The 22549-nt window shown below is 38.2% G+C and overlaps 1 protein-coding gene across 4 annotated transcripts in view; it reads right to left on the bottom strand.

Annotated features, from left to right (window-relative positions):
• The window catches only part of Sugct (succinyl-CoA:glutarate-CoA transferase), a 737591-nt gene that overhangs the window by 705371 nt on the left and 9671 nt on the right, over positions 1–22549 (bottom strand). For 3 of the 4 annotated variants that reach the window (XM_037205923.1, XM_037205925.1, XM_037205924.1), the window contains exons 2-5: positions 11328–11379; positions 10230–10336; positions 7005–7090; positions 6496–6546 (exon numbers count right to left, since the gene is read on the bottom strand). In XM_037205923.1, the coding sequence (XP_037061818.1) occupies positions 6496–6546; positions 7005–7090; positions 10230–10336; positions 11328–11379 (296 nt within the window). The remainder of the gene's footprint in view (positions 1–6495; positions 6547–7004; positions 7091–10229; positions 10337–11327; positions 11380–22549) is intronic. The other variant, XM_028860083.2, reaches the window with a different exon arrangement.

The following is a 22549-nucleotide window of genomic DNA, read 5'->3' as shown; positions in this document are numbered from 1 at the left end:
TGTTGTGTTTTGAATGTTGAAAACACTCCAATTTAAAGAATATAGCTAAAAAGTAATAAACCAAAGCAAAGACATCCCAACACAATAACACTAAATCAAAACACTAAAGTGTTTGCATGATCAATAGCTGCATACATGGTATAGGAGATAGGTAACTCTGCTCAAGCAAGGAAACCACACCTCGATCCAACAGCTGTTTGGAGTCGGTGCTTGATTAAATTTGCAATAATCAACTGTTATTCTTCATGATAAATCCATCTTCCATGCAGGTTTAATAGGAGAGGTAATGGGATATATAGTGGAAACTACCACCCTTGCATCTCTTAAGACTCTGATGCCGGAGCGGTGGTGGTGCATGCCTTTAATCCCAGCACTCGGGAGGCAGAGGCAGGTGGATCTCTGTGAGTTTGATGCCAGCCTGGTCTACAAATCAAGTTCCAGGAAAGGCATAAAGCTACACAGAGAAACCCTGTCTCGAAAAACAAAACAAACAAAAGACCCTGATGGAGTAATCATTTTCAGGGATGTGAAAATGTTTTTGATTCACATTTTTTTCTTGGTATAGGCAGGCTAATGGCTTCTATTTAGCCTTTCTAACCATAATGTCCCTCACTCTACAGATCAGGGAATGGATGTGAAGATTCTTCTGACTTCTAAGTATATCTATTCCAATTATGCATTCTGGGAATGGGAAAATATACCCAGGGTGAGTTCAGGAACCTACTGCGCTGCTATGATTCAGAATTTGGCTAAAACTTCCTCGCTCATCTGACCTTCATAAAGCCCCCTACTTCAACTGGAGGGCTACAGTGATGTTGGGGTCTCCAAGAATTAATTCAGAGCTAGTGTCTAGTAGGCCCTAAATGGTCTGATTATTTCATTTTCTCCGGTGTACAGTTACCCTAGCAGAAAGCTCCTTTGGGGTAAGGATGGGAGAAAGAGTCATTAGTATTTTTTTTATTTTTTTATTTTTTTTATTTTTTATTTTTTTTGGAGTTGGAGCTGGGTCCTTCTTCAAGTAGAATCAGCCTGTACTTTGAGGAGTTTTGTATCTAAACTGATTCAAGCCTGGAAATTGGTTGAAGGACCATGGTTCTTTGTTTCTGTGATCCAAGGTAGCTTTGGTTCACTTGTTCAGGAATTTTTCTGCTTTTACAGATTGAATGAGAATTTAGTAGACTTCCTATTCACTTCACTTCTAGGAACACCATGATTATTAATAATTAACTAGCTAGTGCCAAAAATCTATATAAGTCAGGCCATTGTGAGCATTGCTTTGCCTTTATTGCTCATTATATTAAAAATGTTTACCTTACCTTTGTTGACTCAGTGCTGCTATTTGGCCTTTGCTACTTGAGGATGTAATTAATCCCATTTCAATTTAAATTATACTGCCACGCAGCTGTGGCTCCTCCCACTGGAATGTTGGGCACCCAGGGAAGAACAGTGATAGAGTTCTTCAAGTGTGCTGGTGTCCCTCTTACAAAGCTGCTACTATAATGCTATGGAGAACATATTTTCTTGACCCTATAGAGCTATAAATTTGTTTTCTAAGACTTTCATGTGCTGTATTTTCATTTTTGTTCATGATTTCTTGTGTTGTTTAATTTACATTAGTTTTTCTATGTGCTGGGATTTCTTTTGCAGTTGATTTGTAGCAGTAGTCCTCAACTTGTGGGTTGTGACCTGTTTGGGGGTCACATATCAGATGTTCTGCATGTTTACATTACAATTCATAGCAGTAGCAAAATTACAGTTATGAAGCAGAAATGAAACAATTTTATGGTTGGGGTCACCACAACATGAGGAACTGTATTCAAGGGTCCCAGCATTAGGAAGATTGGGAACCACTCATCTGTAATGTTATTTCATTATATTAGAAAGACTACAAGTAGTTATTTCACTGTATTTGTTAAAATTTTCTTTGTATCTTAACATATGACCTATTTTAGAGAAAGTTCCATGGGCTTCTGAGAAAAACAAAATGTGTAATCTGCAGTGTTTGGATAGAATGCTCTGTAGATGTCTATTAAGATACTTGATGTATGGCAAGTTAGTCAGGGTTCTCTAGAACTTGTAGAATGAACCTGTCATTATCTATCTATCTATCTATCTATCTATCTATCTATCTATCTATCTTCTATCATCTATCAATCAATAATCCATCTATATCTACCAATCATCTCTATCAATCATCTATCATATCTATTTATATCTATTTTCTATTATATCTATCATCTATTATATCTACTTTCTATCATATCTATCTGTCTGTCTATGCATCTACCTGGGATTTATTAGAGTATCTTAAAGGAAGTGGTTCTGCTAGTCCAACAATGGTTGTCCTCTGACAGTTCAAAAATCCAATAGTTGGTCAGTCCTTGAGGCTCGATGTCTCAGCTGGTCTTCAGTATATGTCAGGATACCAAAGAAGTAGGCTCTAATACCAGTGAAGGAATGAACTTGTCAGCAAGATTGAGGGAAAGCAGGAAAAAACAAAAGATTCCTTCTTTCAAGTTCTTTTTTTTTTTTTTTTAAAGCTGCCAGCAGAAGGTATGTCTCAAATTTAGGGCATGTCTTGTGATCTCAAATGATTTGGATTTAAGGTCTTTCTACTTCAAAGGATCCAATTAAGAAAAACCCTTCATAAGTGTTCACAGCTGCTTGGATTTTAATTAAGTTGATAGATGTAGTCAAGTTGATAATCAGGAATAGCCATCATATGGTATAATTTAAATAAAATATTTCTTTGTTTATTTTTTTGTCATGATGATTGTCAGTTGGTGAGAGTAGGGTATTGAAGTCACCCTGAACTACTGTGCTGGGTTTAGTCTGTGACTTTACATTCAGTAGTAGTAGTTTTATGAAACTGGGATAAACTTTGGGGCATGTATCTTTAGGATTGCAATATCCTCCTGATGGAGTGGTCTGTTGATCAGTATGAAATGACATTCCTTATCTATTCTTAATAGCTTTGTTTGAAGTCTATTTTGTCAGATATCATAACAGCGACACCTGCTTGTTTCCTGGGTTCATTTGCTTCAAATACCTTTTTCTATACTTCAAGCCTAAGGTGTCTATTTTATGTTGTGAGGTGCATTCCTTGGAGGCAACAAATAGCTGATCTCTGCTTTTATATTCAATCTAATACTATGTGTCTTTTGATTGATAAATTAAGACCACTAATAGTCATAGTTGCTGAAAGTTGTGCATTGATTACTGCTGATTTGTTGATTTTTTTTTTTTTTTTTTTTTTTTTTTTTTTTAGTGTTTGTTTTATTCCCTTGTCTTCTCTTACTTAGCTATTATCCTGTCATGGCTTATTCTTTCCTGAGGCCTCCTGGATGGCTTTGCTTTCCACTTTAGTTTGAAACATTCCATCATGTGTCCCCTGTAGTGCTGGCTTAGTGGTCATAAATTCCTATAGTCTATTTTCATCATGGAAAGTTTTTATTTTTCCTTCAATTATCACAGAGGTTTTCTGAGCATAGCAGTCTGGGTCAGTGGTTTCTTTCTTTCAGCAGTTACAAAAAATAACATTCCAAACCTTTCTGGCTTTAAATTTTCAGTTGAATAATCTGGTATTCTCATGAGCCTGCCTTTATTTGTGAATCAGTCCATCCGTGTTGCTGCTTTCAATATACTTTCTTTGTTCTGTCTGTTTAGTGTTTTGATTATATTATGATCGTTCTTTTCTAGTTTTCCCTGCCTTATGTTTTAACTGCCTCCTGTATTTCTGGATTGGCATCTCTTTTGCTACCTTTGGGGCATTTTGTTTTGATTCTTGATAGTTTTCTTTTTCTTTAGAACTAGATTTTTCTTCTGTTTCTATGGCCAGCAGTACACCTTTATAGTTCTATTTCAAGAATCAATTATCTATCCCTATGTCATAACTTAGTTTGAATAGATCTTGATTGCTTGCCTCTGCTACAAGGTATTATACTGGTCCATTATACATGTCATCATGATGATTTGATAAAGCAAACAGGAAAAAGCAACTACTCTGGACTTGTTGGTAAAGAATATGCACAAGAGAAGATGATAAACAAGTACAATCAAAATTCAAGAGCCTTCTAGCTCAGTAAAATGTCTAGGAATTCAGTGCTATAAGACTCACTGAGCTATCCCTTCTAAGGTGAAAAATAAGTAGATGCACCCTTCCCCTTCTACCACCAAGAAAGAAGCACAAGGCTTGGCAGGCCTATTTGGGTTTTGAAGGAAGTACATTCCTCACTTGATTGTGTTACTCTAACCCATACAGCAAATGAGTTGGAAAGCTGTTGATTTTCAGTAGCGTCTAGACCAGGAGAAGGCTTTTCAACAGGTCCAGGCTGCTATATGGGCTGTTGTGCCACTTGGATCACAAGATCTAGCAGGCTCAATTGTAGTAGAGGTGTCAATGGCAGAGAGTAATGCTGTTTGGGGCTTTGGCAAGCTTCCACAGGTGAATCACAGAAGTGGCTCTTAGAGTTTTATAGCAATAAAGCTAAAGTTGATTCTTTGGCTTTAAAAAAAATTAAATTTGGTTGAAACTTGGTTCCCTAACCAAATGGATATAAATCCATTAAAGTGAATTGAAAATCTTAGTGATGATGAACAAATAAAATTTATCTCACATGATGCAGCCAATCACATTCACATCAGGAAATAAGTGATAATAATTGTGGGTGATATACAGCAAGAGCTCTTCTAAGACTTTAAGACATATTAGCTTAATTCTAAGCACCATGGGAAGAAGTTACAGTACTAATCCTACTTTAGTGATGAGAACATTGAGGCACAAGGAAATAATCTACCTAAATTTACATAGCTTGCAAGGAAAGGAGGCAGAGTTCAAATCTCATGTCAAGACGCATATTCTTAACCACTGTGTAATACTACCCCAGAAGAAAAACACGCTAAGATCAGATCTGGAAATGTTGAACATCTGGAAAAACATGCCAATGAACGTGTGGTTTCTAAAGGTTGTGATCCCATGTTCAAATGTCAGCTTTCCCCCTATTTATGTTAAAAGCCAAAAAACTTGATTAAAGTAAATATTAAATTTAATAGAGTTTATTTCTAAAAAGAATGATGCATGTATCAGGCAATGCTGAGAAGCAGGAGAGATCCAAGGAACTTCACACAGCAATGTGGGTAGCCAACACTTATAAACAAAAAGAAATCACATCCAAAAATGACCATCTTATCAGCTGGCAGCCTAAGATTGGCTAAAGTTTTGTTGTTGTGATTAAGAGTTCATTGTTTATCATATTAATATAGCCAAAAATAGTTTATTTGATAAATTAAGTTACGATTTACTACAAATATGATAGCTTTAGGCCAAATTTAACATTAGTTATGTGATCTCTAGGATACCATTTATATCCCATGCCACTCAATCACCTTCCATAGCAATGAGGATTTTTTTTAAAAAAACAAACAAAAAAACAAAAACCACATTTATTTAGTTACAAGTAGTGCACGCCTTTAATCCCAGCACTCAGGAAGCAGAGACAGGGTATCTCTGAGTTCAAGGCCACCTGATCTGCAGAGTGAATTCCAGGACAGTCAGGATTATACAGAGAAACCCTGTCTCAAAACCTCAAACCAAACCCAAGCCAAACTGTTTGTTTGTTTGTTTGTATGTGCATGATCATGCACATGCCAAACATGCATGTGGAAGTCAGGGTACAACTTATGGGAATCGGTTCTCTCTTTCCATCATGTAGGTTCTAGGATTGAACTCAGATCCTCTTGGCAGGAAGCACCTTCACCACCTGAGCCATCTCACTGGCCCAAAAATAAAAATTCTAATATTTCATTTACACAAAAATTTGTGAGGCTTTGAGGAGAAAGTGTAAGTCCAGAATCTGGTGCCAAAAGAGCCCAACCTATAACATGAGGACTTTAATTACAATGCAACAAATAAATTATTGAGAGCACCATGCTTACTAAAAAAAATGTCAACTCATAAACATACAAGCAACATTTAATGGATTCAGTGTGTTGCCTTTATATATTTATTAACATATGTATGTGTGTAACAGTAATAATTAAAGAAAAACAGGCCATAAATTTGAGAGGAAGTAAGGGGGGCTGGACATGAGAAGGGTTGAAAGAAGGGGTGATGATGTAATTACATCTTAATTAAAATTTAAAAATCCAAAGCACAGGAACTGGAGAGATGGTTCAGAGGTTAAGAGCACTGGCTGCTCTTCCAGAAGACCTGAGTTCAACTCCCAATGACTACATGGTGGCTCACAACCATCTGTGATGAGATCTGGTGCCATCTTCTGGCATGCAGGCATACATGCTGATAGAACACTGTATACATAATAATTTTTTTTAAATCCAAAACACTAGTGAGAAACAAGTCACACACACACAAATTAATAAACAGGGTTTATAGCCACAACTTACAGGTTGGCAATAAAACAGTTTTAAGACCTTTTCCCAGATATCCAAATCCCTAATAAGAACCCAAGCACTAAGATGCCATAGCACATACTGTACCTCTTTGACGATTCTCACCCCTCTCGGATCCTTGATATTAACAGCTATACTCTAAAAATCAAAACATAGACATTAAAATGTTTTCATAAGCCTTCTCATCATCATTGGCAGTTCAATAGCAGAGCCATTCATACCACACAAATTCTCATTGTAAAGTAAGCTTAGTTTCTGTATGAACAAATACTTAAGTCATCTTTATTGACTTCATTTACAATCAACAGCAAGGATCACAGTAAATATGTTTCAGTGGTAATGCTGTATAATACCAATAGAGAAGCAATAAATGTAAAGAACCAAATTACTTGTCTTTCACAGAACATTTCAATTACGAATTCTCATAATTTCTTAAGTTATTTAGTAGAGGAGAAGAGTAATACAAACTCTATTGCTTGGATGTGATCATGAATATCTGAAATATTAGTTAAGTATAAAAGCGAGCCATGATATTAAAAGTTTTGTAAGTGCCAAAAGAAATACACAAATAAAGCAAAAACAGGAAATAGTCTTACTTTTTTATTTCGATTAACACTGAGAAAATATGTACTTTCTGTGTCCACAAAAGGAGGTCCCCAAGTTCGTGTGTCATCACCTGCTCCTGTAAATGATAATATGAGCTGTTAATTGCAAACCAGCAGGCTCACTCTGTGCATACTCTCAGGTATCTGAACAAGGTCAACTCATCCTAAGGAATCCTTACCCCTTGGGGGCTTCTGTAGCTCAACAGAACTTTCCAGATATCCACTTTTTAATGCCAACTACTAAATCATTCCATATTCACTTTCACTAACTTGTAGTATTGAAGGTCAAAATCCAGAAGGAAGTATTTTGTTAGTGGTCTTTAGAGCTGATAAACAGCCAACTTAGGGGGACATTTTTTCAGTTTTTGTCAAGCATGTTGATCAGTTCCTTCATTATTTCCTAACATTGAGTATGAAATGAAAGTATAGAGTAAACAAAAGATATGTGTTACATATTATTTAAATCTGAATAATAATGTGAGTATATATGCTAAAGTAACATAAAGGGCTGAGTATACAACAATGACTAATAATCTATAAAATATTTCTGTAAAGCAGGTGGTTGTGGCGCACACCTTTAATCCCAGCACTCAGGAGGCAGAGGCAGGCAGATCTCTGTGAGTTTGAGGCCAGCCTGGTCTACAGAGTGAGTTCCAGGACAGACTCCAAAGCTACACAGAGAAACCCTATCTCAAATAAACAAAACTATATATATCTATATTTCTCTACAATCAGAAAAGCCTAAATAGAGACTGGGGCAATGACTCAGAAGTAAATAATGTGCTTGCTGCACAAGCATAAAGACCACAGTTCAAACCCCAGAACCCATATAAAATTCAGGTGGGTGTGGCAGTCTGCCTTTATTCCCAGTTCCTATTAAGTAGAGATAGAAAATCCACAGAGCAATATAAATACAAATGTTAGCTTGGTTACCAGCTAAAATGACAAGAGAATTAGAATGGATGTTCTGTCTAGGGACAGATGATGCAACAAAAGCAGTGGTCTAAACTGAGGCCTGAAATCTCAACCCTGAGGATGCTTCAGCAGAAAGATCATGAGTTCAAGACCAGCATGAACTACCTAGCAACAAGTCTCTGTCTCTCTGTCTCTGTCTCTGTCTCTCTCTCTCTCTCAAAAAAAAAAAAAAAGAATCAACAACAGGTATGAGCCGGCTGGTGGTGGCACAAGCCTTTTATCCCAGCAAATGGGAGGTAGAGGCAGACAGATAGATCTCTGTGAGTTTGAGGCCAGCTTGGTCTACAAAGTGAGTTTCAGGACAGGCAGGGATATTATACAGGGAAACCCTGTCTCAAAAAAACCCAAGAAAAGAATAAGAGGAGGAGGAGGTATGGTATTGAAATAGGACTGGAATAAGGAAGCTAAAACTTTACAGAACCTGGAGTGGGAGGTAGGAAGTTCAGCATTCCCCAGCATATCCAGCAAAGACAAAAAGTGGAGTATATCACTGACTGGGTAGGTGAGGTGTTGCCTCTGGAAAGCAGCACTTGATAAGCACTTCTGCCAGTCAAGATTGACAAGCCCAGGCTCAACGGATGCAATGATGATATTCACCTTGATGTTGATGAGAATTTTCTGCTAACTGTTTCAGGCTCTTATGAAAATCTATTTAGCAGGAAATCGAGTCTTCCAGGTATTCTACTTTGAAGGGCTTATTGTTTATTCTAAATTAATAAGTTCATACTATTATAAATTACTATCTTTTAATCTTGTAGATAAATAGCTACTATGGAACTGGACTAGGCCATTCTCACTGATTTGAGAATTCTGCCCCAGGTCCTTAAGGATCAAATCTTTGAAAACAAATGATAATATAGTTTCATCATTTTTTGAGACGTGTTATTATTTAGCACATGCTGGCCTAGAACTTCTTAGGTGGTAAAGAATGACCTTGAACTACTGATCCTTTTGCTCCCACCTCTCCAGTGCTGAGATTACAGGGGACATCATCACACAGAATAATAACGATAATTTTGGAAAACTCCAAAATAAACAAGCTAAAGAATAATGTAGAGAGCTGGGCGGTGGTGGCGCACGCCTTTAATCCCAGCACTTGGGAGGCAGAGGCAGGCGGATCTCTGTGAGTTTGAGGCCAGCCTGGGTTACCAAGTGAGTTCCAGGAAAGGCGCAAAGCTACATAGAGAAACCCTGTCTCGAAAAACCAAAAAAAAAAAAAAAAAAAAAGAATAATGTAGAGGACAAGAAGAATAGGGATTATGCATAAACACTTGTTAGAGAACAGGGGCATGCTACATTGACACTTTCCTGAGCATTTTATCAATAACAGCATGAACTAACAGTTTGCTAAAATACTAAAAAGACACCAAATAAAGTGAGAAATGTATGCACAGAGGATGTTTGCTTTGTATTAAAAGGAGAAAGAATGAGGTGGAAAGATGTTACATTCTAGCACTGGAATATGAGGCTTTAAGGCTCCAGGCCAATCTGGGTTAGGTAAAGAGATGCTACTATAAATAAATAAATAAATAAATAAATAAATAAATAAATAAATAAACAAATAAACAAATAAATTTTAAAAGTAAAGACTTCCAAAGATTTATCTAAAATTTGCCTTTTCCCTCAAACTTTTATGATAGTAAAATGGCAAAATATTTCTTTTATTTGAAAATAATGACATAGGTTGGGTTTTGCGGTCTCCTGTAGAAGAACTTTGATTCTTTTTCCTTCTCTCTATCTGTATTCTATTTCCTTCTTTTTCTGCTCCTTTGCCCTTTAGCCCCAAGTCAGGGAGTATAGTCACACTAACCCATGGGACCACTCATTGGGGCTTAGTAGCATCAGGATCAGAACTGAGTACTTGTACATTCTTTATTAAATGTGTGAGCTTAAGCAAATCACCTTACATCTTGATGCCTTTCTCAGTGTTACATTATAACGAGTTCATCAGCATATAGAGTTGTTGCAAAGATTAAACAAACGTCAGTGGAGGGCTTAGAGCTTTGGCCAGCACTTGGTGCAGCTATCAGCACTGTAATTACTATCGTAACAGAACTTTCCAGTATATGAGAGGGAACGGGCTTGAGCCTGTTCTTGATACATATAAGTACAAGATAATTAATATAGATACAGAGAAAGATGGAAAGTGGAGAAAATGCCTCATTTCCATTATTTTCTCACTCCGTTTATGGGTACACTAATCCTGGATTATTTAAAGAACTACCAAGAACATGTACTAACCTGACTCTACTTCTTGAAGGTAAATAGATTTACCTGGTCTTTCCACCTTTATAACTTCTGCTCCAAGGTCGCCTAAATTCATCGTGGCAAAAGGTCCTGCCAGTACTCTATAATGTCAAAGAATAATAGATAAATGACCATTTTGAAAATCTATGTATTAACTATTTTAAGTCAATTAACACAAACTCATATAACACTAACAATGATCAAACTTGCTAAAATTGTAATTTTTAGTATTTATCAGGAGCTTTAAAAAATTATAGCCCCTCTGATGCAAGAACTTTATTTCTAGAATTTTATCCTGAAGAAGAAATTAAAACAAAAGCAAAGATTTGCATATAAAAACCTTATTCAGGAGACTGGGTGACATTTATTAATGTCATCTTTCATTAACTTAGTGAGCATAGGAAACTATTCAAAATATATTGGTACATTTAAAATATAGGTAAAAGCATAACTTCTGTATAGTTCCAATTTGGAAGAAAATTTAATTATGCACAAATATGTATAATGGAAAAATTCATAAATACTACACTTACTGTCTTTGAAAATAATGACAGTCCAGAATTTCTTTTCTGTTTATTCGCCAAAATTTCAAAGTAAGTATTTAAAAAAATACTTACTGTGGTGGTAATCTAATTGTACTGAAATGTGATTTTGATTGTATGTTAATAAATAAAGTTGCCCGGGGGTCAGAGCTATTAGAGCCACAGCAAGAGTGTGGCAGTGGTGGCACACGCCTTTAATCCCATAGATCTCTGTGTGTTCAGGGATACAGCCAGCATTGGAGACATATGCCGTTAAGACCTAGGGGGCTGTACATTCAGACAGTGACGAGGCAGTCACGTGTTTGGGTTTACAACCAATAAGAAGGCAGAATAAAATACTATAAATAGACGAACAGACAGGATATAGCTCTCTTTTCGGGAAGATGGGACACGGCAGGAGAAAGGGTGAGATTTTAGCTCTGAGCTCTGAGCTCTGACCTCAGTTTCTGTATTTCTTATTTAATAAGATTGTTGGTTACATCTACAACTTACTTTTCAAAAAAGGGGGGGGGAGACTCAATCACTAAACTGAAGATAATCCAACACAAACCTTGTTAGATCCAGAATTCTCACACCCTCCAGTGGCTTCATACTATCAGTATCTGGCAAAACAGACAACATTGAAGGGTATGGATTACAAATTTCAAAGTAAACAATGCTTAATTCTTCATGTTCTAAGTAATCTGTTATTGTCAAAAGCAAATTTCCTTCACAATAATTCTGCTTGATAGGTAACACAGAAACCTTGGCCTGTCTCATTAAAAACAATTACATGGGGTCTGACAGAAGCATAATGAAAGGATTTACCACCTCTCTCCTCTGCAGGCCAGAATCACTGGGACCAGGGAGCAGGAAGGCTGCAAAGACTGAGAGCTGCCACTCAAGCCTCTCTCCCAAGCACCAAATGGAGCCTGCTGGAGCCAGAGAGATGTGACACCTTCACCTTTCCAATCAGCACAACTGTGCCAGAAATGTATTCCATAGAGTACTATTCTAATTTCTTACTTCGTGTTATTAATTCCCACCCTTGCCTGTACATGTCCTGATGGTTTCTAGACTGTTCTGTGTATTTCTCTACCCACTCGTTTACTGTGCACTTTCTCCTTGTACTTTCCACCTGCCCCTCATACACTCTCCTCTTACTCCTGTCTTCTTTTTTCTCCCAGCCTTAGACCTCTCTTTTTATTTCTTGATTACACCATCCCTAGCTTTAACAGTCTCTAAAATCCGTTCGTCCTAAGTATTTGGGCTTTCCCATCCCAGTTTATTGCCCACCATATCAATTATTTTTTTATTTTCAAAGTTGATCTAAATCTAATACTTATCCCTATCTTTGCTTACCTACTTACCTCCCATGCCTAATCTTAGTTACTAAAATTAGTATATGCCCTACTACCCAAGTTTGTTTATCCTCTAACGCTTGCTGAAGGCAGCAAAGGGACTGTATTAGCTAGCTCTGTGTCAACTTGACACAAGCTAGAGTCATCAGAGAGGAAGGAGCCTCAGTTGAGGAAATGCCTCCATGAGATCCAGCTGTAATACATGTTCTCAATTAGTGATCAATGGGGGAGGGCCCAGCCCACTGTCAGTGGTGCCATTCCTGGGCTGGTGGTCCTGGGTTCTATAAGAAAACAGGCTGAGCAAGCCAGGGACAGCAAACGAGTAAGCAGCACCCCTCCATGGCTTCTGCATTAGCTCCTGCCTCCAGGATCCTGCCCTGATTGAGTTCCTATCCTGACTTCCTTCAATAATGAACATAAAAATGGAAGTGTAAGCTAAATAAACCCTTTTCTCCCCAACTTGCTTTTTGGTCAAATGGTGTTTCGTCACAGCAATAGAAACTCTAAGACAGGGACCACAACTGTTAACTAGCTAACACAACGTTTAAACAGGCCAACCTGATATAGAAAGATCCCTCACAGAAACTTCCAAAGTTATTATGGATTGTATCAAATTGACAGTTAAAACTAACCACTGGGATTGGTAACATGGCTTAGCTGCTAAAGGCAGTTATTTCCAACCTTGACACCCTGAGTTCCATACCTGGAACACACAGAGTAGAAAAAAAAACCAGCTTCCACAAGTTATCCACTGACCTACAAACATTCACTAGGAACATGCACACCTTTTTGCATACACACACATGCAAATAAAATAACCAGCTCTAGGAAGAATTGGTGAAGGGGGAAACATGTTCAAAATATATTATGTAAAAAAAATCTAAAACCAGCCTGTGGTGGTGTGGTCAAAATAGTGGTTAATGGCTAGACAGTGGTGGCACACACCTTTATTCCCAGAAGTCAGGAGACAAAGGCAGGCTGATCTCTGTGAGTTTGAGGCCAGCCTGGTCTACAAACCGAATTCAGCCAGGGCTGAAACAGCCCTGTCTCAAACAACCTAAAAAAAAAAAGCACTCAAAAGGCAGAAAGACAAACATGGCCATATGTAAAGGGTTGCTGATCAGGACAGTTCCAGATTTCTTAAAGATTTTTTTTTTTAAGTGTGTGACTGTGTGTGTGTTTTTCTGGAACAGGAAGAATTGGCACTCAAATGTATGCAGACACCAATGGGAACCAGAAAAGGCTATTGGATCCCCTGGAAATGGAGTTACAGGAGTTTGTGAGCAGCCCAAAGTGTGTGCTGGGAACTAAACTCTGGTCCTCTGAAAGAACTGCAAGCAGTCTTAACCAGAGGGCCATCTTCAAGTATCAGATTTCTCAGAAACATCACTAGAAGCTAAAACATTTTTAAAGGGAAACATTTTTTAAAGATTGATGATATATAAATTTCTTCCCTAAATTCTAAATCCAATCAAAATACAAAGCATGTGTGAAAGTACAAAAATATTGAAAACCTTTATCGCCACATAGCCTTTCTCAGAAAAAAACCTGCCACTAGGTGTCACTATTCTACAAAAAGATGAGTAACAAAAATTAGTGGATTACACAAAGGAGAGCAGAAGAGGGGATGCTGAGGATCAAAATGGGGTACAAATGGTTCAGGATACTTAAAATGCAGTGGGGGGGACTGTTAAATGGAGCTCAGACACATGGACAGATGAACCTTTGAACTGGGCTGCAGACACACCACACCACTCTGTGTGAACTGACTTTTGAAATACTCTTAGGTCTGATGATCTATCTGTAGGATGGACCCCATTACCCAAACTACTCCAAGATAGCACATCCAACCCCATTTTTTACAAGATGACTTTTTATAATCACCTGTAATAATTTCTGACTAACAACTAATATTATTTCCATCCAACTACATTGCAATTTAAAATCATAAATACATGAAAGCTGCCCCAGGAAAGGATAGCAGAAACTGCAAGGGAACTGCTGCTCCCTTGAGATCTCAGTGGCATGAAGGGATCCAAGGGAACTACTAGGAAGGGATTTACCACCTCTGCTCTACCACACACCAGAACACCAGCACTCCAGAGACCAGTGGATCCTACTCAACCCTCTACATATGGTGTCAAGTGAAGCCAGACTAGATAAAGCCAGACAAATATGAGAACTTTAACCTTCCACACATCACAGCTGTGCCAGCAACTCATTCTTTAAGTATTCTTTTTTTATTTCTTACTTACACATATTTAATTTCCACTCTTGCATACATGCCTCGTGACTGTTTTGAGTGTACTTGTATATTGCTCAGTTAGAATACAGGACTGGTGTTTATGTTTCTCCACCCAGATACCATAAGACATACTTTCTTACACTTTTCAGCTTCATCTCATTACTCTTCTTCTCCCTATGTGTTTTCTTCCTTCTCTCGTTCTTATCCCAGCCTCCTTTTTCTTCTTGGTTGCAACCTTCCAAAAATGTAATAATCTCTAAAAATCTATGGATCTGGAGCTAAAGAGATGGCTCAGTGGTTAAAAGTGCTAACTGCTCTTGTAGGGGGCCAGTTTCAGTACCCAGAGCCTGTATCAGATGACTCACAAGTGCACATAGTGTGCATGAACACACATTCACACACCTGCATACACACAAACACAAATCAAAATAATAATTTTTTAAATAAACAAATAGAATCCATGGACCCCAAAAGTATCTGAAGTTTTCCCTTACAGCTACTTTACCCACCTCATTTTTTTCTTTTCAAAGTAGAACTAATATTTAATTCTCATCCTATCCACTGTACTCTTCTCCCACCCATATGTTTAGTTAAAATTTAAATATACTCTATAATACCCTTGGTTGCTTATCTTCCAAGAGTTATTAAAGTCAAAGTAGCCACTGCATAATGAAAACACCCAGCAACTATTGATGTCATCCCAGTTAACACATTACTCGTGGAATAATGTCAAGTTTACACTAAGTAGCCTTAGCTCCTGGGCTGAGGAACTATTTTCTAAACTACACACTCAACTCTACCACATCCAAGTTTGACTTGAATATTACAAATACTTCCATGAAAAGAATATAGCTAAAAAACTAACAAACCTAGCAAGAAATAACACCACAAGTAAGTCCCAACGCAGTAACAGAGAAATATGAGACACCAAGACAACATAACACCGCCAAAAATTACTAATCCTACAGCAATGGCGTTTACTAAGAGTGAGTTAGATGAAATCTTGCACAGAGAACTTAAATGATTATAAATACGTTGAAAAAAAAGCAAAGAAAAAAAGCTCCTGAATAAGAACACAAACAAGTAAATAAAATAAAGGTGAAAAATATGAAATATGAACTCAACAAACAGAAATACTGAGGAAAATGATCTAAAATGATGGAAATGAAGAATATAACACATCAAATAAAAAAAACTGTAGCAAGTCTCATCTATAGAATGGATCAAGAAAAGAACAGACTAACTCAGCTTGAAGACAAAGTAGATAAATTGGAACAATCCAACAAGGACAAAAATAAGCTAATAAGGTACCAGGAAGAATCCAAAATGGATATGACACTTTGAAAAGGCCAAATATACAGATAAATGGGCATAGAAGAAGAGCGTTTTTTAAATAGTCATAATGGGAAATTTCTCAGAACTAGGAAAACAGATACCAATCCAGATGCAGGAAGCAATTAGGACTCCAAACAGACAAGATTAGAAAGACCTCCCTTCATCATTAATAATTATGAAACTAAATATAAAGAATAACACCATGTTGTTCAACTGAACTCTCAGAAGGCAGGAAGGCCTACACAAATGTGTTTCAAGTTCTGAAAGACAACAACCTCCAACCCAGGCTATGGTGATATTTTATATGTAATAAAATGTGATTTTATTTGTATGTTAATAAATAAAATTGCCTGGGGGTTAGAGCTAATAGCAAGCCATAGCAGAAGTCTGGCAGTGGTAGCACACGCCCTTAATCCTGATCACATGACAGGCAGAGCTCTGTGTGTTCAAGGATACCACCAGCATGGAGACACACGCCTTTAATCTCAATACCAACCATAGAAGATCTGGAGGTCTGTATAGATGGGCAGTGACGAGGAGGTCATATGGTTGCGTTTACAACCAATGAGAAGGCAGAACAGAAAGTCTATAAGAAGACAGACACACAGGAAGTAGGTCTCTTGCGGAGAGGTAAGACAGCAGTGGTAGTGAAGGGTAAGGTTTTTAATCCCAGCTCTTAGCTACTGCTCTGACCTCTTGGCTTTTAACTCTGTATTTGGCTCTGTGTTTCTTATTTAACAAGACGGTTACATCTACACCAGACTACCATCCCTAGCAAATATTTCTGTCATGACTGTAGTGGTATTTGCTCCGCCGCAGTGTTTCCTGCTGTTGTAAAATCTTAAAATGCACATGGAAGCATAAGAGACCCCAGATAGCCTAAGCAATCCTCAGCAAAAGGATACTGGGGGAGGAATCACCACATCTGATTTCAAATTATACTGCAGAGCCATATTACACATTGGAGAAAAGAAGCATTTTCAGCAAATGCTGCTGAGAAAACTGTATAACTATATGTAGCAAAATGGATCTAGATCCTTATTTCTCACCATGCTCTAAAATCATTTCTAAATGAATCAAGGACCTCAATGTAAGAACCGAAACTCTGAAACTGTTGAAAGAAAAAGTAGGGCCTGGTGGTAGTGATGCACACCTTTAATCCCAGTGCTTGAGAAGCAGAGGTATGTGAATCTCTTGAGTTCAAGGCCAGTCTGGTCTACAAAGTGAGTTTCAAGACACCCAAGGCTGTTACATGGAGAAACCCTGTCTCACAAAAGAGAGACAGAGACAGACAGACAGAGACAGATAGAAAAGTATAATGGTATTTGCTCCCCCCATGACTTTGGGCTATAGGGCCCAAAGGAGGTGGTGCTTCTTGCCATTGTGCTGACCTCTTTCTTATAAGGAATGGAGAAGAGTAACATGCCCCTTCACCCTGCTGCCTTCAAGGTGGATTCACTCCCACTCAGATCAGAGGATGACTTCAGCTGTCTACTCCGTTCTGTATTCATGTGTATTTCCTCAATTTATATCTTAATAAATACCTATTACCTATTAAATAGACTCATGTGGACTGATCTTTTTTTCTCCCCTCCCCCCCCAGACAGGGTTTCTCTGTGTAGCATTGGCCTTTCCTGGAACTCACTTGGTAGCCCAGGCTGGCCTTGAACTCACAGAGATCCGCCTGGCTCTGCCTCCCGAGTGCTGGGATTAAAGGCATGTGCCACCACCGCCCAGCAAGTGGACTGATCTTAATAGAAAAGACAAAGGAAAAAATAGGGAGTACACTCAAGAAATAAGGTCAATAATCAACAAATGGAATCTCATTGAATTAAAAGGCTTCTACAAAGCAAACTGACAAATGAGTGAAGAAACAGCTTTTAAATGGGAAAAAACTTTTGACAGTGAAACATTTGGCAAATGATTATATAGAATATATGAGGAATAAGCAATCCAATCAAAAAAGAGGGATAGGGAACTAAATAGAGTTCTCAAAAGAAGACACACAAGTGACTAGTAAACATTTTAAACTGTTTAACATCATTACTCATTAGGGAAATGCAAATTAAAACTAATTTGAGATTCTGTTTCAGACTAGTCACATTGGCCACCATCAAGAAAATAAATGAAAGTACAGGCATAGTGGTGAATGCCTTTAATCCCAGCACTATAGAAGCAGAGGCAGATGGGTCTCTGTGACTTCAAGGTCAGCCTGATCTACATAAACCTTCAAGGCCAGCCAGGGCTACACAGTAAGACCATGTTTCCAAAAAGAAAAAAAAAAGAGGAAAAGAAAGAAAACAAATGATAACAAATGCTGGTGTGGCTATAAGGAAATGGGAACTTTTATCTACTGTTGGAGGGAGTGAAAATTGGCACATCCACTAAGGCAATCAGTGCGGAAGTTTCTCAAAGAGCTAAAAATAGAACTACCATATGATCCATCTCTACCACTCCTGGGAATATACCCAAAGGACCTCATATCCTCAACAGAGATACTTGCACATCCATGCTATCTGCTATTCTATGCACAACAGCTAGGAGATAGCCAGCTCCCCTCGCATCCTGTGAGTTTATCTGGTTGATATAGCATAGGTCTTGTGCATGTTGTTACAGCTTCAGTGAGTTCATTATGTGCACCGCCCTGCCCTGTCCAGAACACACTATTTCATGATAATCACCCACTGCCTCTGTCCCTTCAAAGCTTTCTGCCCCATCTTCCAATGTTCAGCCTAGATGTTTATCAGTGGATGAATGGATGATAAAAATGTGGTATATATTCATAATGCAATTGTATTCAACTGTGAAAAAATGAAATTAATTTTTAGGTAAATGAATGGAACTGAAAAAAATCATACTAAGTGTTATAACCTAGGCCCATAAAGTAAAACACAATGTGTTCTCTCTCATATTCAGATCATAGTTTAAAATTTATATATCTGTGTGTTTAATTTGAATTCAATGTAAAGTCAGAAAGCTGAAAAAAGACCATGAGATGCGGGGTTGTAGTGGATAGCTGCTCTATGACCTTGAAGCATTTCTACAATTATGTTAGTTAGGTTTCCAGATTTACAGAAACTTATATCAGATTGATAGGTAATCTTCAAACACTTCATAGACCTAGAGAATATGGCATTTAAATGTTTTGATAACTTAGAATTTTATTGACATGAGACATGATTGCTCCTGGCAGCATTGATCTACTCCTAAGAGAATGTTGGGCTTCTTGGCACAAAATGATCTGCTGGGCAAAGAACTGCCCTTGTCTTGACCGCTGACAGTATGAACACTGTCCTTTCCGGATGACACAAGGAAAAGTGACAACTGAACCTTGCCAAGACAGGGTAAGATGGCTGTTCAAAATTCCTGCTTCTGAAAATGGTCTGTCGGATATTCTAGGCCTGTAGCCAAAATGGATGACTCAACAATGCTGAGAAACTTTTAGGTGTCTGTCCAGGCCACCAGCTGTTTCTGTCTATTCCCGCAAAATTTTCAGAAACTACTTGCTTACATTTTCTGTTTGCTAAGGCATTATGATGTTCCTCTCAGGTCTTTGATGGAGTTGAAGACTAAATGGTTACAGTTATGATCCTCACATGTCTTAGCTAAGAACATTTCAGATACTAAAGTTAGATTTTTTCAGAACAGGACAGCTATTGGAATAATCTCTGTAACATGCCATTTACCTATGTTCTGGATATCTCTGGATTTTAGTATATGTCTCTTGTTTGATGTTGTTCTTGCTGGTTGTATTTCTATTTTTGTTTAGGTTATTGCCTTTCCCCTCTCCTGGACAACACTTGATAATTGTTCCTATTGTATATAGTTTTATATTAGGTTAGAACTTTCTTATTTAGACAAAAGGGAGAGATGTAGTGGATAGCTGTTCTATGACCTTGAAGCACTGCCCCTAGAGATGCAGTAGGTAACCCTCTACCTGCCTATGACCCTGAAGTACATGCCCCCCTGGGGTGTAGCCTCTAGGCTACCTTTAAGACCTGAGATGCAGGTAGGCTAGGCAGTCTCTCATGGGACTTGAATGCAGGACTGACTCAGTAGGTCAGAACAGCATTCCAGAACCTGTAACAATTCTGTTCTGTACAGTGAGTTTTTCTCCCCTAATAAATTCCTTTGTTCTTTAAACAGATTCTGTGGATTTCTCAAATTATGGGGTGGTGGAAAAAAAAGTACGTAAGGGGTGAGGGAATAGGATATATGTGAGATGATTTATGAAAAACTCTTATGGAAACCCACTACTTTGTAAAGTAATTTAAAAATACAATTAAGGGGATGGAGAGATGGCTCAGCACTTGCTGCTTTTGCAAGGACCTAAGGTTCAGTTTCCAAATCCTACATTAAGTTTCACCAATTTTTTTTTTTTTTTTAATGAGGGAAGGGGTGAGCCCTGGGCTCCAGGAACCTCCATGCCATTCAGGCCTCCCTCCCTCTTTTTTTTTAATTAATTGATTTATTTTTATTTTATGTGCATTGGTGTTTTGCCTGTGTGTGTCTGTGTGAGGGTCCCCTGGAACTGGAGTTACAGACAGTTGTGAGCTGCCATGTGGGTGCTGGGGATTGAACCCAGGTCCTCTGGAAGAGCACTCAGTGCTCTTAACCGCTAAGCCATTTCTCAAGCCCCAAGTTTCACAATTGTCTATAACTCTAGTTATAGGATATCTGATGACCTTTTTGACATTTTCTGTCCCCCCCTTGGGAACCAAGTGCGCACATGGTGTACATACCTACATACAAACAATCCAACATTTAAAAATACAAATGAATAAAACAAGACCAACTTGGCAAGAAATGCCTATTGGCACAATACTGGCACAAATATTATGGGAAACCAAACACTTTCTAATTGGATTGAAGGCCTACTCCACAAGACAGAACCCATACCTGCCACTGTTATCAGGGCCAAGAACTTGTGGCTAGACAGGCCAGGGCCTAGGAGAGAACCTACTACTGTTCTTCTACTAAAATGGACATAGTATTAGCCAACTCCTAAAACCTTTTTGTTATCCCCATACATTAGTGTATCTTTCAACCTTTGTCAGAGAAGCTTCTTTCTGCAGTAGATGTCAACTAATACAGATGCACATCTGGTCAATGTGCAAAGAGACTGGGGAGTGACCTATGCTAATTGGGACATCTATATAAGACCCCTCCTCTCAGGACTTGGGGATCATCTTGTAAAAGGGAGCAGAAAAGATTTTAAGTGCCAGAGTCAGTGAATGACTACAAGAAAGGTGTTTCCCAGACAATGAATTCACAGCAGTTGTGACGGCATACACAAGACCTGGGCAAGATCAAGCCAGACAAAATACTAGTATAGACTAGGAAAGTGGGCATGAAGTCCCACCCTTAACTAAAAAGCTACTGGCAGTGGATAGCTCCCAGGAAAGGGACAGTCAGTTTCTTCAGGGATTTGAGACATGAGAAGCTACAATTGTATTTTTAAATTTCTTTACAAAGTAGTGGGTTTCCAGAAGGGTTTCTCATAAATCACCTCACATGTATCCTATTCCTTCACCCCTTATGTACTTTTTCACCACCACTCCCCTTCTCATTGGGCCTTTTTCAGCTTCCTGACTTTACACTGAATTCAAATTAAATGCACAGATCTATAAATCTGAAACTAGGGTCCACATATGAGAGAAAACATATAATAAATGGTCCTACACCCATGAACATACAGACAGTATTAACTGGACTCAGTGGGTTTTCAAAAACAAAAAACAAAACAAGCTTGGTGGTGGTGGTGGTGTGCACCTTTAATCCAGCACTCAGGAGGGAGGCAGAGGCAGGTGGATATCTGTGAATTCAAGGCCAGCCTGGTCTACAGAGCAAGTTCCTGGACAGCCAGCTATACAGAAAAACCCTGTCTCAAAAAATAAAAACAAACAAGAAACAAAAAACAAAACAGAACACATGAAGACAGAATTAACTTTTTTCTTTAGTTTGTTTTTGAGACAGTGAGACTATGTAGCCCCGGCTGGATTGGAACTCCCTCTTTAAACCAGGCTAGCCTCCGATTCAGAGATCTGTCTCCCGTGTGCTAGTTGGATTGAACGCATATGCTACTACACCTAGCCACAGATGGCTTTTAATAGTTAAGTTTACTTTTAAATTAACCACATAGAATTTCTGATGCTAAGATATAACAGCATTTAAAAAAAAATTAAAGGGTTGGAAACCCAGCAATCTGCTGGCAGTGGCAGGAGGACTGCATAGATGTCTGAGTAACCTGGTGAGCATGGTCAGCAGAGAAATGTGAAGTCTCACCCCAAGGATCGATCCCCTGCTGTGCAGTCTCTGCACACTTTGAAGATTTTATTGACCAATAGCTTTGCATACGTTAGCAGCATCAAAGAGAATTTACAACAGACCGTTTGACTTGAGATTTGGCAACTCATTAAATTTTATTTGTGACCCAGAATTAACAGGTCTTTCACAATCGCTTTCAAACATACACAGCACAATGCAGAGGAAAACCGAACCATCAATGCACATGCTCTCCTCTGAAATAAACAAGATGACTTCATCCCTCTTGTTTCAACTGTTATACCAGAAGTAAGTGTCCACTTGGCAATATATTTCATAGTCTTTTGCTTTTTCATTGTTGATTTCACTGATTAAAAAACAAATATGGTGGCAAAGTAGTATCTAACATTGCTGACCACATGAAGGATATGATCTGTGGAGAAAATGCACATGTTAGCTAAGCTGAATTCAGGTATGAGTTAGTGTTGTTATGAATTCAATACTGATGAATTAACAGTATGTTACTAAGGTGTCTTTAAACAGAAACATTTATTAAACAAGGCTACATATTAATACACTGATGAAATA

The sequence above is a fragment of the Peromyscus leucopus genome, chromosome 5, assembly GCF_004664715.2.
Source record: "Peromyscus leucopus breed LL Stock chromosome 5, UCI_PerLeu_2.1, whole genome shotgun sequence".
Lineage (NCBI taxonomy): Eukaryota > Metazoa > Chordata > Mammalia > Rodentia > Cricetidae > Peromyscus > Peromyscus leucopus.
This window is presented reverse-complemented; position numbering and strand designations above follow the sequence as displayed.